At 55.4% G+C, this 15,079-nt stretch overlaps 7 protein-coding genes across 7 annotated transcripts; 2 read left to right on the top strand and 5 right to left on the bottom strand.

Annotated features, from left to right (window-relative positions):
- Positions 1-1,851: 1,851 nt before the first annotated feature.
- On the bottom strand, positions 1,852-3,936 carry L969DRAFT_90395 (uncharacterized protein). The gene is made up of 2 exons (XM_014709942.1): positions 3,892-3,936; positions 1,852-3,836 (listed from the first exon to the last, which is right to left on the bottom strand). Exon 2 carries the CDS (start codon positions 3,824-3,826, stop codon positions 2,249-2,251), a length of 1,578 nt encoding a protein of 525 aa, XP_014565428.1. The 5' UTR covers positions 3,827-3,836; positions 3,892-3,936; the 3' UTR covers positions 1,852-2,248.
- Positions 3,937-3,979: 43 nt separating this feature from the next.
- On the bottom strand, positions 3,980-4,912 carry L969DRAFT_232214 (uncharacterized protein). Its single transcript, XM_014709941.1, has 4 exons — positions 4,547-4,912; positions 4,365-4,496; positions 4,251-4,316; positions 3,980-4,201 (listed from the first exon to the last, which is right to left on the bottom strand). The coding sequence occupies exons 1-4, from the start codon at positions 4,802-4,804 to the stop codon at positions 4,079-4,081; spliced, it is 579 nt and encodes a 192-aa protein (XP_014565427.1). The 5' UTR covers positions 4,805-4,912; the 3' UTR covers positions 3,980-4,078.
- L969DRAFT_90393 (uncharacterized protein) lies at positions 4,434-7,366 on the bottom strand. The gene is made up of 10 exons (XM_014709940.1): positions 6,823-7,366; positions 6,677-6,770; positions 6,163-6,622; positions 5,981-6,116; positions 5,844-5,923; positions 5,688-5,794; positions 5,592-5,640; positions 5,333-5,542; positions 4,547-5,280; positions 4,434-4,496 (listed from the first exon to the last, which is right to left on the bottom strand). The coding sequence occupies exons 1-9, from the start codon at positions 6,983-6,985 to the stop codon at positions 4,861-4,863; spliced, it is 1,719 nt and encodes a 572-aa protein (XP_014565426.1). The 5' UTR covers positions 6,986-7,366; the 3' UTR covers positions 4,434-4,496; positions 4,547-4,860.
- L969DRAFT_54002 (uncharacterized protein) lies at positions 7,122-9,644 on the top strand (the record flags this gene model as incomplete). The annotated part of the gene is made up of 10 exons (XM_014709939.1): positions 7,122-7,399; positions 7,455-7,574; positions 7,629-7,802; positions 7,857-7,996; positions 8,053-8,207; positions 8,270-8,386; positions 8,437-8,584; positions 8,634-8,746; positions 8,795-8,992; positions 9,039-9,644. 10 exons carry the CDS (start codon positions 7,122-7,124, stop codon positions 9,642-9,644), a joined length of 2,049 nt encoding a protein of 682 aa, XP_014565425.1.
- A 113-nt stretch (positions 9,645-9,757) lies between these two features.
- On the bottom strand, positions 9,758-11,987 carry L969DRAFT_96873 (uncharacterized protein; the record flags this gene model as incomplete). Its single annotated transcript, XM_014709938.1, has 11 exons — positions 9,758-9,847; positions 9,897-10,045; positions 10,098-10,333; positions 10,392-10,482; positions 10,532-10,778; positions 10,826-10,970; positions 11,019-11,089; positions 11,148-11,296; positions 11,344-11,623; positions 11,683-11,766; positions 11,904-11,987. The coding sequence occupies 11 exons, from the start codon at positions 11,985-11,987 to the stop codon at positions 9,758-9,760; spliced, it is 1,626 nt and encodes a 541-aa protein (XP_014565424.1).
- Positions 11,988-12,061: 74 nt separating this feature from the next.
- On the bottom strand, positions 12,062-14,545 carry L969DRAFT_90390 (uncharacterized protein). Its single transcript, XM_014709937.1, has 3 exons — positions 13,980-14,545; positions 12,678-13,923; positions 12,062-12,629 (listed from the first exon to the last, which is right to left on the bottom strand). Exons 1-3 carry the CDS (start codon positions 14,186-14,188, stop codon positions 12,210-12,212), a joined length of 1,875 nt encoding a protein of 624 aa, XP_014565423.1. The 5' UTR covers positions 14,189-14,545; the 3' UTR covers positions 12,062-12,209.
- L969DRAFT_96871 (uncharacterized protein) lies at positions 14,434-14,921 on the top strand (the record flags this gene model as incomplete). The annotated part of the gene is made up of 4 exons (XM_014709936.1): positions 14,434-14,614; positions 14,668-14,751; positions 14,802-14,857; positions 14,907-14,921. 4 exons carry the CDS (start codon positions 14,434-14,436, stop codon positions 14,919-14,921), a joined length of 336 nt encoding a protein of 111 aa, XP_014565422.1.
- Between the last annotated feature and the right edge of the window lie 158 nt (positions 14,922-15,079).

The raw sequence follows: 15,079 nt of genomic DNA, 5'->3' as shown, positions 1-15,079 counted from the left end.
GCATCGAATCTGGCTTGCAAGGAGTCGATCTCTTTCGTAATCAGCATGTTGTCCGAGTACAAGCGAGCGGCCTCTGTGCGATGAGGGTCAGCAGACAAGGAAGCGCACGTGACGCGAGCTTACCCGTGCTGAGCTGTGCATTCTTCTTGATCTGCTCGCTCAGGAGCTCGTCCAATCTAGCTCTGGTCTTTCGGGGCGTCTCTACCATGTGGGCCTGCTGTTTCAATTGCTGCTCCTTCTCGAGCTGTCTGATTCGCGCTTTCTGCTCGTCGATGATACTCTCCAGCTCGCTGATGCATTTGTCCTTCTGCGCATCGTACTTGTTCTCGGCATCGAAATTGGCTTGTTCAGACGAGTAGGTCTGCAACTGCTCACGCAGGAGTTGGATCTCTCGACTGTCTGTCACACGCGAGGTTTCGAGGTGCCGTACGTGCTGCTCTGCCTGAGCATATCGGTCAGAAGAAACGACTTGTTCGCATTCTAGCTCTCCGACAAGATCTTCGAGCTCCGCGATGAGTGCCGTTTTGACAGCCAGCTCCGCTTGTACGTTGCCTAGTGTGTCGATGGCATGGGCGTGCTCGATGCGACTAGATGCGAGCGCCTTTGTGACTGAGCGAGGCGTTTTGAGCGCGTTTGTATCATCCTCATCGAGATAAGCGGCCCATTCTGCGCGCTCTCGCTGCAATTCCAGACAATCTTGCTCTCGCGCTGTGAGCTGCTGTCGAAGCGCGTCGGTGGCCTTGAGCTGCGATTCGAGCGACCTGATCTCTTCTCTGAGAATTTGCGTGTTTTCCTGCGACTCGCAGAGTGCTGCGAGTTGCTTCTGAAGCTTGACATTATCATTCTCGAGCGAGAGGTTGCGGTCGAGCTGAGACTTTATTTCCTTCTGCAGCAGATCTTGTACTCGCTGCTGCTGCTCTGCGTCCGATTGCTGGGTTTCTCGCTTCCCTACAGATGACTGCAGTGAGTCGCGCTCTTGCGAGGCGGCATGAAGTTCGGTTTGTAGCCTCAACGTCTCCTGCTTGAGTGCGCTGACTTGAGCGAGCGCGTTGCTGGTCTGCTTTTGCGCATGTGCTATCTGGAGCGCATTCTGGCTAGCATCATGCATTGCTTGCTTCAACCTGGCTTCCATCCCGGATAGTTCAGCAATGGCGGCGTCATATTGAGCTCGCCATTCATTGCGCTCGCGAGCCAATTGCTCAGCCGATTCTTGCAGGCTTGCGAGAGCGTTAGACTCTTCGACTTCTGCCTCCTCTCGTTCACTCTCTTTCTCCCTCAGTACAGTCAGAGCGCTGTCTAAGCTGACAATCTTGTGGTCTTTTTGCTTGACATCTGCCTCGAGAGAGCGGATCTGCGCCTCGGCCTGGCTGATTGTCCGCTGAAGTGAAGCTAGCTGGGCTGCTGTGATTCGTTCGGCCTTGTCTTGCGCTAATTGTGCGGCCAGACGGTCAGGTTGGGCCGGTCGAGTGGCAACAGTGCTCGTGCCAGTGAGGAACCGAGATGGATTGCTCGCCGTGCCGCTTGTCAGGCTCTGGAGCCGACGTTGCGTCGATCCTTGTACGCCATCGGATGCTTGCACGGCACTATGCGAGCTTGTTGGCATTGCCATGGTACGCTTGTAGAGCGAAGAGCCTGCCGGACCATTGCTAGACTCTATTCGCTCATGTCAGCTCCTGCCAAGTCAGCATGCAGCTAGCTTGCCCAGTCCGGCTGCCTGAGAGGACCGCTTCGTGCTGGTGCCAGGTCTGGTGGCCAGGGCAGAGCTGGGTCGAGGTAGACCGGACATTGAGCTCAAGCACTGCGAGCTTGCGATATATCAATGCCGCTCGAGGCAAACGCGGACGCGATGTCAATACGTCAACGTGGACAGATCAACCTACACCAATTGCCACGAGTTCAGCGCCGGGGGAGCTGTTCAATCATCGGGAAGATGATACAAGGATGAGCTACTAGAATCAGTTTACCGCAGTCTCTTAGTTTTGCGGACCTCGAGCCCTTGCTCAATGCGATACAGCCATTGACCCTTCTTCTTGATGTCTGATTTTGTTCGCCAACATTTTTGGCTTCATTGATCTTTCGAAGCATCATCGAATCCTCGCGGGACTCTTTAATGGCTCAGTACCCACTGAGCAGCAATCTGCAATCGACAGGCCCTCCAATCACTCGAGTCAAGGCCTGTAAAGGCCTTTCGCGAAACTTCGATGGCGAACCGCCGTCTGTACATGCATTGCACAGACACAGAAGCACCTCACTGAGCTTTGATGATCTCAGAGGCGCATTTCTCTGCGACGACGATGACGGGCGCTTGCGAGTTGCCGATGTTGACCTCGTTGCGCACGGAAGCGTCGCTGACATAAAGATTAGACATGCCTTTGACGCGGCAAGAATTATCGACGACCGAGCCTAGGTTGGCGCCGCCGCCCCAGTGGGTGTTGCCCTTGTCTGTACCAGCCAGAATGGCAGCTCGCATACTTGCAGCGTCTGTAATGGCTGCACTTGCAGCATCGGGTACAAAGCCTTCTGTCTTCTTTGCCGCGTTAAGGAGCTCGAGACATCCATCGACAGCAGCCTGCAGGTCGACTCCCTTTTCGTCTGAGGTCCAGGGTGACTTGATGAGCTTCATGTAGCCACTGGGCTCAATACCGATGACACCTCTGCTACGCAAGCCCTGAGCGAGCCAGCACGTGAGACCGAAAGAACCGGGATGGCCTGCTTGATCCGCAAGCAGAGCCGTCTGCAAGTAGATCGGCGGACCACCATCGCTGGCTTTCACACTCCAAAATCCAACGGACGGCGTGCCGTGCCAGGTAAGCTCGCCGGTATGCTTGAGAGCGCGCTGAGCAGCTGGGCTGGTCTTGCTCAGGACGTTCAGCGGATCCGAATAGTCAAAGCTGATCACACCCGTGTGATTAAATCTGAACGAGATGGGCGCCGCGTTGTCATGCACGCCTTCGCCGACGGGCAGATTTATCCAGTCCGCTTTATGCACTTTGCTACCGCTCGCAGCCACTTGCGCATCCGGCCCTATACCGAGTAGAAAGAGGTGCCGGACAGTATTGAAAACGCCTGCGGACAGAACGACTTTGTTTGCAACGAACGTCTCTGTCTTGGTGCGCACGCCGGTCACGTTCAGGCCTTGGCGAATGACCTCGACAACTTCTGTATCGAGCATCATCTTGAAATTTGGCGATTTGAGCGCATCGGGCAAGTAGCCTGTAAGTACGCCGCCGCGCTCGCCTTCGCGAACAGAAAAGCAATTGCGACCAAATACGCCGTCTTTGTCTTGCGTGTTTGCGCTGAAGTCGAGCTCGCGCCAACCGAGTGTACGGGCCAGAGCCTGCCCGGCTTCGTGGATGCCTACTGTGCCCCAGAATTTGCCATCGGGGCTGTTGTGGATCGTTGTGGGAATACGCTTAGATGCGGCAGCAACATGTCCGGCCATCTCGCTTGCTGACCAGCCTGTGAATTTGTCCCAATACGATTGAAGTGGCCACCAATGCTGCTGAGCATTGACAGCACCCCCGCCGCCGAGGATGGATGGGACCGTCGCGTTGACTTGAGTGTCCCAAAGGCCTTGCGTTCTTCTGAGGGCGTACTTGAAGCCAATCAAGTCGAAGATGGTCATATCTGAGCCCGCAAGCCATGATGGCTGGTCTCTTCCGCCTGTGGCAAACGTAGATGGGCCGCCGCGCTCGAGCAACAAGACTTTCTCGCCCGCCTCGACAAGTTTGGTGGCGGTCACGATGCCACCGACGCCTGCGCCTATGACGATTGTATCGTAGCTCTGTGATGTTCCGGAGGCATCGCCATCACGCGCAAAGCGCATTTTGGCATGTCTGTCTGCAGGTCAAATTGTCATCGGTATCGATGTAGGTCATGGTGACGGCTGACCATCTCGAAAATGATGCCGGCCAGCGACAGTGATGGTAAGCTCGAATACGAGTACGACCTGCGAGAGTGAGGATATCAGCCGCATCGTCACGACCTTGCGATGAGCTCAGATCGAATCGCGATGTTCAAAAGCAAAGCAGGGTCTGCATGGCAACGCGGACAGATTGCGACGTGGCGTCACGGTCGCTCAGCCATCAATAGGGCTGATGGACGACTGCGAGCCTGACTTGACCGTGACTTGACTGAACGGTTTCGTGACTCCGAGAGACTTGCAATCGACATTATTTGCGCCGACGTTAGGCGAGCAAATCTATGGGACGACATCAGCTTGCAAGCGGGAGCGAGGGATGGATACGTACCTGCTCGCCTACGATGGTGTTGGGCTTGATCGGCTGTGCGATCGATCCTGGCGGGGGAATGAAGAACTGTGCGGATATGAGCCATAACACAGACAGGGTAAGATCGCAACGAACATCACCAACAAGCACACAGCTACAGCATTGCCAATTTGTGGTCAACGTGCCGGCTGAGCTGATCTCGAATTTCCAGAAACCTGCACTGAAGCCGTGCTGGTTGACGTAAGTAGTCGTGGGCTGAGCGCGAACCTGCCATCGTGCGTGAGAAAGGGGGCCAAGCAGGACAAATTCGGACTAACAATGGTTGGCTGAATCGAATTATCCGCGTAGACAGTGATCTGGTAGCTTGCCACCGATCCACTGCCACCGCCTAGGTTGCACTGATTGGTGTCTACGTTGTTGTACGGGATGACAGCAACGCCAATAAAATTGACCTGCCATTTCTGGGCGGCAACACCTCTCTCGGTGAAGACTTTGCCAGGCGTGAGTACAGGTGTGACGGCGGCAAGGGCCAGAGCGCCATAGCAGACTACGAGAGCAACGATTGAGCTGATCATGACTTCTTTTGACTCTTTGCGTAATCGAACGAGATGGGGTTGCGGTGGGCTATGTACTAATTCCGCTGCTGGTTGCGATGGTGATGCAGCATAGCTCGAGAGGTTGCCCCTTCCAACGGTTGGAGCGCAAGCTTGACGAGCTCCACATCGACGCGCTGATCGCGCGCGCTCTGCAGGACAACTTGTATCCGATCACTCGTCTTACCAAGGTATGTGATCATGCGCTGGGCCTTTTGCGCCTTCTGTGCTGGCGTAGCCGAAGCCGCCGGACTGATGTCATCCGGACGGGCAGGCAGGCAAGCAGACCAGTAGAGCCGAAGGAACTCATTGGCTGCTGCTTGGCAAGAGACCATCTCGCGCAGGAGACCTTCCGGGAAGGCTGAGCTGTGCTTCGTCTCCTTTGCCTGGAAGCGCGTTCGGATGTTGCGCATGAGAGACTCGGCCGTCTCGTTAATGACTGACTTGTCAGGCTTGAACTAGACGCAACACGTCAGCAGTGTTCGTCGCGCGGCTGACAAGGTGACTCGCCTGGCTGAGATCAGGATCCCAATTTCGATAGTGCTGACGAGTCTCTTCAAAGACATCCTCGACTTGATCTTCTGTCAGTTTCCTCTTGCCTGACTGTGTACCGAGCGTATCGAAATGCTTGGCCTGTTGCTCCATATTGAGCGTAATCCTGTCGTCTTCGCGGGTGTCTTGGAGGTCGTCCAGCACAATGTCGGAATAGTAATTGCGAGCCTGTACGATCGTTCAACAGCTGTTGTGCACAGTAGGGACTGAGACATACGCCTGCGTTTCCGCCATCGATCACGCCAGCCCGGCGATCAGATTCGCCTCTGAGATACACAGTCAGCTCTGTCAGCAGGTGGCCGAAAGGACGCACAAAGCGATATCGAGCATGCGCTGAGAATGCTCGTTGAACCTTCGCATGAGCGGCAACGAGCCCTTCTGTTTGCCTGCTTGCATGGTATAGTCGCGTGTGTTGCCGGTCTGCAAAGCTAGCGTTAGTCGCCGGGAGTGAGTAGCGATGAAGATTGACCTCTTCGTGATCGTTGCTCGTAGCTTCGAGATTCAGGAGAGGGTAGATAGGCTCATCGATAGGATTTTGTGGCTCGAGGTCTGCACGCAGCCGGAAATGTCAGCCATGCGTCGATTGTGAAATGACCAGCTGCTTGCCATCGTCTGGCAAGTCAAGATACTTGTCGAAGATGGGATCGTCCTTCATGAGGCTGTCAGAATTACGTGCCGAAGCACGATTGCGTTCGTGCAGCTTCGACTGGAAGTAGCGCAGCCAAAACTGCTCTTCCGAGAGCTGCACGCTGATCAGTTGGGGGATCAGAGTGCGGCAGAAGACTTACCGGCTTGGGCACATTATCGTTGTACGCACGTTGTACGATAGGAAGCTGCTCAAAAATATCGTGAATGAGCTGAGGTGTGATCTTCATGGTCAGCTCGCCGCTCGAGCTCGTTTCTGGTCTCGGGTCGACCATCTGACCCGATCTACCCCTCGTCTGATTATCCGCCAACGCTTCTGCCAACAAGAGATGCTCTCTGCCTTCCCAGAACTCAGACTCGGGTATGATATCGGTCATGACGAGATCCTTGAAGAGCTGGCCAAGCTCAGCATCGCGTCGTAACAAGCGCGCTCGCACGGCCGGATCTTGTATGGGATCGGCTGCTTTCCCTTTGCCCTTGTCGCGCTTCTTGGTGGCTTCCGCAGCAGCGCCCTCTTGTGCAGCTCGTGCGGAAGCGACGACATCCGATAGTTCTCGCTTGAACATTTCGCGCTCAGACACTGCTGAAGCTGCCGATGTGAAGCTGCTCATCTCTCTACTGCTTAGTCATCTACTGACAAGAGCGAGCGGTACGCACAGGAAGGAGTGACTGGCTTCTTGGTGAGTGACAGGATCGGTAGTGACGACTTTGAGGATGACCTTTGCAGCGCCCTCCTTGGATGCGAAAATGCCTGCACGCTGCAGATCAGCGCAGTCGAGGACAAAAGCGCATACAAGACTGACTGGAGATGTCGCTGGCAGGTACGATGAGGTCGCCTGACGATGACTGGTCTGGTCGAGGCGTCCATTGCAGTCCTTGGTCTCGCTTGAGGACGAGCGTGCCTGGCGCTTTCTTGTACGACGTGAGTGCTGAGCAGATTGCCGAGCTAGCGCCAGCTTCGACCATTGCCACCGCTCAGCGTCGCTGTCAGTCGGAAGGGGGGCAGTCAGTCGAGTCGACGAGGTCAAGTCCACAACGCGAGCAAGTCCTGGCGCTGACGTCGTTGATCGCCGCATAGACCGACGTCGCTGAACGCCCGACGATGGGCTTGCTCGTGCTCGGCACTCCCTTTGACTGGGCGGAAGCAGAGAAGTACGCAGAGCACGTCCGCGATCACGGCGTCCTCCAGTTTCTTGCCATATGGAATCGGCTCAAGGACAGAGTCGGCGATGGACTGCTGTGGGGGGACGAGATCGAATACGTCGTCGTCTCATTCGACGAAGAGCATCAGAACGCACGACTGAGCTTGCGGCAGACGGAGATCCTCAACCAGCTCAAGGCGGACGAGGACAGAGCGAGATTGGACGCTCCCCTTGCAAAGTCCATTCGACCCGTCCTCACGCTGCGACCACGCGAGCTGACTGCGATGCTGCAGTATGGTCATGCCCACCTTTCACCCAGAGTACGGACGCTACATGCTTGAGTCAACACCGGGTGCGCCTTACGGAGCCACTCTGCGCGACTTGCTGTCCGTCGAGACCAACATGAGGTTCAGGTCAGCCAGCGAGCTCTCGACATGACCGTGCTGAGGGGACGAGTGTGCTCGCAGACGGCAGCTTGCCCGCCAGAAGATGAAGCGACACGAGGTTCCCATCACAATGACCTCATTTCCCCGACTCGGCGTCAAGGGCGTCTTTCTTGATCCTCATCACGAGCCAACCGGTCAAGCCAGTCACAGCTTGTTCCTGCCAGACGAGATGATCAATCCTCACGTTCGCTTCCCGTACGTCTTATGACCCTGAGCACTGTCCGGTACTCAGTCTGGAGTTCCGGACAGCACACTCTCTGCGAACATTCGACGGCGGAGAGGCTCAAAAGTCGCCATGAACATGCCCATCTACCGCGACAGCCGTACACCGCAGCCTTTCATCGATCCCGCCATTCCCTGGGACCGCGACGTCTTTCCAGAGGACAGGGGTAGGCCTTGCAGGTCCACAGCGAGATCCGTCGTTGAGACATGCTGGGTCTCACAGAGGCCCGAGAGGGCGCAGCTTTGCCTGATCATATCTACATGGACGCCATGGGCTTTGGCATGGGCTGCTGCTGCTTGCAAATCACCTTTCAAGCCTGCAGCGTGGCAGAAGCGCGGCGCGTCTACGATGCTCTCGTACCGCTCGGACCCATCATGGTCAGTCCGCGTCCGCTCTGAGCTCAGCTCTGTGCTCAATGAATGGGCCGTTGGACTGTCAGCTTGCTCTCACTGCTGCTGCGCCTATCTTCAGGGGTTATCTCGCCGATGTCGACTGCCGATGGAACGTCATCGCAGGTAGCGTCGACGATCGTACAGAGGAAGAACGCGGCCTCAGGGTGTGTTTCCTTTGCCTTAGCTCCTCCTGCATCGCTGAGAGAATCGGTAGCCTCTATCAAAATCAAAGTACAGGATACCTAAATCGCGCTACGACAGCGTAGACTCGTACATTTCCAACGATCCGATGAACCGGCCAGAGTATAATGACAATGACATGCCCATCAACGATAAGGTCCGACAACAACTATTGTCTGCGGGTGAGCTCCACTTGACACGTCGCATCAGCTGGCTAAAGATTCCTGGAAGGCCTCGACGAGCTATTGGCGAATCACATTGCTCACTTGTTCATACGCGATCCCATCGTCATCTTTGCGGAAACACTTAACCAAGACGACTCGGTCAGCTCGGATCACTTTGAGGTAGATCTAGCTCCCCCAAATCACATAGATAAGCTCAACCTCGTACAGAACTTGCAATCCACAAATTGGCAGACGTTGAGGTTCAAGCCACCCCCTCCGGGCTCTGACATAGGCTGGCGTGTCGAATTTCGAAGCATGGAGGTACAGCTCACCGACTTTGAGAATGCCGCCTTTTCCGTCTTCATCGTCTTGCTCACTCGCGCCATACTCAGCTTCGGCCTCAATTTCTACATGCCCATATCAAAGGTCTGCCAGGTTTGTCGTATAGCCGGATGCGCTGACGTGTGAGTAGGTGGACGAGAACATGGGGATTGCTCACAAGCGGAATGCATGCAAGGAGCAGAAGTTCTGGTTCCGAAAGGACGTCTTCTCCAACAGAGGCCGGTCTGTCAGCAAGCGGTCCGGCGCGCCGAGCGGGTCTCGAGAGCGTCCAGACTCGCCCGTTAGCTCGCGACCGTCATCTCGCGCGAGCACGCCCTCTTTACCAGCAAGTCCGGAGCTGAGGCCAGTAGACGAAGAATACGAAGCCATGTCGATTGACGAGATCATCAACGGCAAAGATGATGGCTTCCCGGGTCTGCTTGGACTGATACGAGGCTACCTCAATTCGCTCAATGTCGATATCAGCACCCGATGCGAACTTGCAAAGTACTTTGACCTCATCTCGCAGCGCGCCAACGGCACGCTCGTCACGCAAGCTACTTGGATTCGCCAGTTCGTTCATGCCCATCCGGACTATAAGCACGATTCGGTCGTATCGCAGAAGATCAACTACGATCTTTGCAAGCAGATGGACGCCGTCGAACGCGGCGAAGCAGACGCCTCCATCCTCCTCGGCGGTCAATATGCAGCAGCAGCACGTGCAGCGCAGCCGCTGTGCCAGCCAATCGATTCATAGATAAGCAACGCATCGAGACATACAGTCGTGTTTGCATCAAGACTTTTGTGTGGTACACATCATGATCTTGCTTTGTACTGAAGCAAGCATCTGGCATCGACGTGCGCGGCTCTTCAGCCCGCAAAGTGTGTGAGCGTGTCGATGTATCTCGAGGCCATCTCTGCCACCAACCCAGGTCCGACGACAGTCGAGCGGCCCAATCCCTATATGGTTCGCATCAGTACGAGCAGCATCGGACTGGAGCTGACTGACATATAAGGTGACCATGTCTCCTTTGCCGGGCCCAGCAGACTTTGATTCTTGCACTGCCCATTTGATGTCGGCGATCAGGTCCTCGACGGCAGCAACGGTAAGTCGGGTGCAGCAGATATGCAAAGCGGGCGGGTTCTGTAGTGCATTCACTGTGAACGGGTCGCAATCAGCAACGCGAGCTCAATCTGTGAGCCGACTGACGATGCCAGCCTCTCTTGCCCAATCGATCTCCGACTTCGTAGATGTCGACGACGTCGGAATCGAACGCAACAACGCTGACGAGTGGCTTGCCTAGAATGTGCAGCTCGGGTACTTGGGTGCGAATAGCTGATTCGATACGCTTCGCGGCACCAACGATCTGTTGACAGGATTCGACATAACCCGATTGGCCCATATACATCATCGCTGCCCATGCACCTGCGATCAGTGCACCAGGTCTGCAAGCCAACAATCGCTGTCAGTACCAGCCGCTGACAGCAAACCTGCTTAGCTTGCCTCGAGCCTGCAATCGAGGGTGACGCATAGACGCCTCCTGGCCAGTCGGTAATGATGTAATACTGATACTTGCGATATGTTTTGTTTCGGTCTGTCGATATGTCAGGTCGACGCAAATAACGACATGGTAGAAGACGCACAGAGAACGACCGAACTGCCCTTGGGCGCAAAGCCATACTTGTGGGTGTCGCAGCTTATACTCGTGACGCCTTTGACACGGAAGTCAAAAGGCTCGCTCGGGAAGCCGGCCTTGTCGAGGAAAGGCACCAGGAATGAACCGAGGCAGCAATCCACATGCAGACCGAGCCTGTGCTTGAGCGCAAGTGCAGCCAGAGAAGGTATGTCGTCGATGATGCCGTCGCCAAAGTTGGGCGCAGATCCGACCAGCTGCATTGCATCAGTATGATCACAAGTGCCGAGACTGTTTTGCATACCATGATTGTATTCTTGTTGATGGCGCGTCTGACCTGCTTGACGTTGACCTTGCGCGAAACGGGATCAACGGAGATGGTGTGAACTTTGATACCGAAGTAATCGCCTGCTTTGGAGAAGGCCGCGTGCGCAGACACAGGAATGATCCTTGGCATAGATCAGTCTGGAGCTCTGATCTGCAGGAGCCGCGCGTACATCTCTGGCTCCGTGACGCCCTTTGTAGCTTTTGCCCAATCGCGGTAGGCTTTGCACGCCATGAGGATACTCTGCGACAGATCACATTGGATTCAGCTGGCGATGAGCCGATTGAGAACGGTCTAGTACCTCTGTGCCACCGCTGGTAGTCGTGCCTGCGCCGTTCTCGTCTGCGTTGTACATGGCGAGGCACATCTTGACGACTTCGGATTCCATCTTGCGAATGCCGGGAAACACATCGGGATGGAGTGGATTGGTGAGAATGAAGCGCGCCATCGCTGTCAGTGGATCAGCGCCTGGACAGTCCAGCGTTGCAGTGATCTACCTTGTTGTATCACTTGACCAATCTCGCCTTCAGTGTGACCGTGATAGACGGCGCCCGAGACACGCCCATCGGCCCACTTTGTCGCTTTGAGTTGCTCCATCTTCTCCAGCTCGCCCTCTACCCAGTCTTTCGGCATGCCATGGTGAGGTAGCGTAGCATTAGAAGAGAGCCCTTCATGCTTGGGCGCGACTTTGGCGATGATGTCGTCTTCGGCCGCCTGTAGCTGCTGATTGACCTTCCTTCGCGCTGGCGGTGTAGACAGCACAAGACTGAAGACAGACTGTACGCCGTGCGAGCTTGCTTCAGCTGGGGAAGGAGGAGTCGCCGTGAGGGGTTTACCTTTGCTAGCCAGAGATAGCCATCGTGAAGTGTTGGAGCGACGCCTCTTGCTCGCAAGTGGCGATACGACTTTGTGAAGTAGTACTGTACGACATACCTATTCAGTGTGAGTGTCAGCTCCGCCATGGGCCTCGGCGCCGCTCGACTTGCCAAAAGATGGCCTGATCGTCGTCATCATGCAGAATCAGCTAACAGCGGGGCAGGCGTGCATCGATGCGTACCGTTCGCAGATTGTCATATGTCAGTAGAGTCCCGCGGATTGATCCGATCAGCGACTCCTTGCGCTTGGCTGCCTTGACCGCCATTGGCTTCTCGGCACAATCGAGAATTGTCGTCCAAGTCAGAGCACGCGCGCGCCACATGCACGAATCATCACGCGTATCGCATCGTGTCGACATATATGAGAGGGGTACAAGTCTGTCACAACATTGTATACGCTCTGAGCCTGATACAGGGGTGCTATTCTACATGCTGCAGCGGTAAGCTGACCACCAAGTATGAGCAGATGGCTGCGTCTGGCAGGACGATCAACGGCGTCGTAGCGCCAGCGCACCCCAGAATAGTAGACGGTAGATGACGATGATGATGACAAGAACGGCAGCGTAGAACCTGATGGAGATACCATCGAGTTGCAGTGATTTGAGCACATCATCGCCCGAGACTGCACATTGCCCGAGAGGAATGAGCGAGGATGGATACGGACAGAGACAGCTTCCGTCCGCGATTGAGCCGGGACAGGTAAACGTTACGCCTTCGAGATCGCTCTTGACCATTGCCGAAAAGGCAAAGTTTTCGTAGTCCATGAAATGGAAAGAGTAGTACCAAAACCTGGGCAGATTCTTCGCCAGAATGAAGTAGCCTTGGACTGCCATCCAAAAGCCGTTGAGAAAGGCCGACAGTGCCAGAGCGACAACGAAGATCGGAAAGGCTGCACTGATGATCAAGACCTGCAAGATATCATCAACGACGTCCTTGCCGTGATCGCGAGCACGGACCTGACTTTCGGCGACATAGATGGCAAGAAAGAGAAGAGCAAACCACTGGAAGAAGTGACCGGCGCCAGGGTGGAGTCCGATGGAGAAATAGATGATAATGGTGAATAAAAGCGAGCAAGCAAAGATGAAAGGGATTGTCACGATCGAAGTCGCAAGGACAAAGTGGGATGATTTGTACAGGCCATTGCCTCTTTCGCGCATGAAGACCGATCGTTCCTCGAGAAAGCTAGGCACACCACTGACAGACATGAACGACAGGAAAGCGACACTAAAGAAGGAGACCGAGAGTCGGTCCTGAATCTTGCCACTGTCTGTACCGAGTCGGATCCAGATGAGAGCGAGCATAGCGCCCATGCCAGCGAACATGGCAAGTCGAATGCCGTATGCGAGGATGTTGCGCGAATAATTGACCATCTGACGCTGCATGAGCAGGCCTGTCGTTCTCAACGGCTGACAGAGATACGTCTGACGGTGGCCATGAGTTGTCTCGGGCAAGGCCGTTACGGGCACCTCCTCGTGAGCAATTTTGCGTGACTGAGATAGCTGCGTCATGGCGATCGCCGCATTGCGATCCTCGGTGCCAAAGTCAGTATTGATGAGGTCCATTGCCAGATCGACAGGGTTGGCGTACGGAGGCAGCGAATGACCGAGCTCAGCAAGATAATCGGGCAATCCAGACACTTCACCGTTGTACATCGTCTTGCCCGACGAGAGTAGCAGGAGATTGTCAAAGAGCGAGAGCGATTCCCACGAGGGCTGGTGGATCGTGGCGATGACGATTGTGCCCTGAGCACGACAAGCACGTCTCACAGCCTGGAGTACCTCGCTGCTCGACGTGCTGTCGAGGCCCGAAGTGGGCTCATCGAGGAAGAGCACGGCAGGACGCGTTACCATGCTTGCAGCAAGCGTGGTGCGACGTTTCTGTCCACCGGACAGACCTCGCTGGATGGGCGTGCCGATCTGGTTGCCAGCGACATGGGAAAGCCCGACAGAGGCAAGGGTGTCGCTGATGAGTCTATCCAACTCATGTTTGCCAATCGGGCTCGGTGAAGCCAATCGAGCGGCGAAAGAACAAGTCTCTGCGACGGTCAAGACGCCTAGCAACGCATCGTCTTGTTCGACGTAGGTCGTGAGCTGTGCTCTATCGTACGAGGTATGCCCATTGAGCATGATCTTGCCAGTAGTCTGTCCATTGGCGCGTCCAGCCAGGCAATCGAGTAAACTGGTCTTGCCGGCACCACTGGGTCTGCAAGGGTGTTACACGTGTCAGCACTTTTTGACCAGTAGATCGCGAAAGCCGACCCCATGATAGCAAGCATCTCGCCTGATCTGACGCGTCCAGAGACATCCTTGAGGATCTGGACTGGAGCTTTCTTGCCCGACTTGGTGAAGCAGACATCTTGCCAGCAAAAGTCTAGCTCTGGCAGCGGCCGAATTGAGCCTGTCTCGCCAGCCTCGCCGGGCTTTGTTCTTGATGACTCGGGCACGACAAGCTTGTCATCTTGTGTCATCCGAGAGTCTGGAGTGCCCTGCACAACGGGATAGTCTATTTGAGCAGTGAGATTTGGGAATAAATGGCCATCGGTTTATATAAGAGGTGATTCCGAATTGAAAGGGTCCGCGCATTGATGGGGCATCGCGGAATATTCGGAATGCGCGCAACAGGCGGACACGGGTCGCCCTGCGACTTCCGCAGCGTTTCACGCGTCGCACCGCACAGCAACGTGTAGCAGCATTGCTCAAGCAATACGTCAGAATGGACATGTCGTCTGACCAGCAGTCGATTCAAACACTCTCGCAGCCTGTGCTTGTTCTGACCGCGCCTGTCCGGCATGCCCTGCCACGCCAGGTACCGTACGACTTGGAAGAGGGCCTAAGCTCCCGAGATGAATGGCAAGAGGCGGAGGAGCTCAGAGGAGGTTGCGGCTGCCTCGTCGGTGCGCTCGACTGAGGAATCGCATTGCACGTGGCAGCTCATTCGAGGCGTCAGGCAAGCTACACTGTCGCTCGGGCCCATGCATATGCGAAACCAGTGGATCAGGCATCCTATCTATCCTCGCTTGCATCGTGATATGTACGTGAAGCCTTCAAAGACTTGATCATCATTCCTCATACGCCATGCAGGGCCTTTCAATGCCATCTTTGGGCTCCTTTTGGGTGTCCTTGATTGTCTTACATGTGTACGCGCCTATAGTGCACGTTCCGCGCGTGCTCATTGACCGCATGCAGGGCTGTTGCTCGTAGCTTGGCTGCATCGGTTCCGTGCATCTATGTGTCGTCACATCGCAACTTATCGCTAAGGCAACCGACTCCCCTTGCAACTCATGAAATACAACGCCTTATCCACCATCTCCACGCTCCCAAATTGAATAGAGGGTATCCGGCCTCCCTACACTCTCAAC

The sequence above is a fragment of the Mixia osmundae genome (assembly GCF_000708205.1).
Source record: "Mixia osmundae IAM 14324 unplaced genomic scaffold scaffold_12, whole genome shotgun sequence".
Classification (NCBI taxonomy): Eukaryota; Fungi; Basidiomycota; class Mixiomycetes; order Mixiales; family Mixiaceae; genus Mixia; species Mixia osmundae.
The sequence above is the reverse complement of the archived record's forward strand: the minus strand, read 5'-3'. Positions and strand labels throughout refer to the sequence as shown.

What these genes read in the sequence shown, in the direction of transcription:
- L969DRAFT_90395 (XM_014709942.1), bottom strand. Translation starts at nt 3,826, where the DNA reads ATGCGCTTTGCGCGTGATGGCGATGCCTCCGGAACATCACAGAGCTAC.
- L969DRAFT_232214 (XM_014709941.1), bottom strand. Translation starts at nt 4,804, where the DNA reads ATGATCAGCTCAATCGTTGCTCTCGTAGTCTGCTATGGCGCTCTGGCC. An exon ending in GCTGTGTGCTTGTTGGTGAT is followed by an intron (nt 4,317 to 4,364) that starts GTTCGTTGCGAT and finishes ATATCCGCACAG; the next exon opens with TTCTTCATTCCCCCGCCAGG. An exon ending in ACACCATCGTAGGCGAGCAG is followed by an intron (nt 4,202 to 4,250) that starts GTACGTATCCAT and finishes GTCGTCCCATAG; the next exon opens with ATTTGCTCGCCTAACGTCGG.
- L969DRAFT_90393 (XM_014709940.1), bottom strand. Translation starts at nt 6,985, where the DNA reads ATGGTCGAAGCTGGCGCTAGCTCGGCAATCTGCTCAGCACTCACGTCG. An exon ending in CGCATGCTCGATATCGCTTT is followed by an intron (nt 5,641 to 5,687) that starts GTGCGTCCTTTC and finishes TGTGTATCTCAG; the next exon opens with AGGCGAATCTGATCGCCGGG. An exon ending in GGGATCCTGATCTCAGCCAG is followed by an intron (nt 5,281 to 5,332) that starts GCGAGTCACCTT and finishes TGTTGCGTCTAG; the next exon opens with TTCAAGCCTGACAAGTCAGT.
- L969DRAFT_90390 (XM_014709937.1), bottom strand. Translation starts at nt 14,188, where the DNA reads ATGACACAAGATGACAAGCTTGTCGTGCCCGAGTCATCAAGAACAAAG. An exon ending in GAGATGCTTGCTATCATGGG is followed by an intron (nt 13,924 to 13,979) that starts GTCGGCTTTCGC and finishes ACACCCTTGCAG; the next exon opens with ACCCAGTGGTGCCGGCAAGA. An exon ending in TCTATGTCGCCGAAAGTCAG is followed by an intron (nt 12,630 to 12,677) that starts GTCCGTGCTCGC and finishes GATATCTTGCAG; the next exon opens with GTCTTGATCATCAGTGCAGC.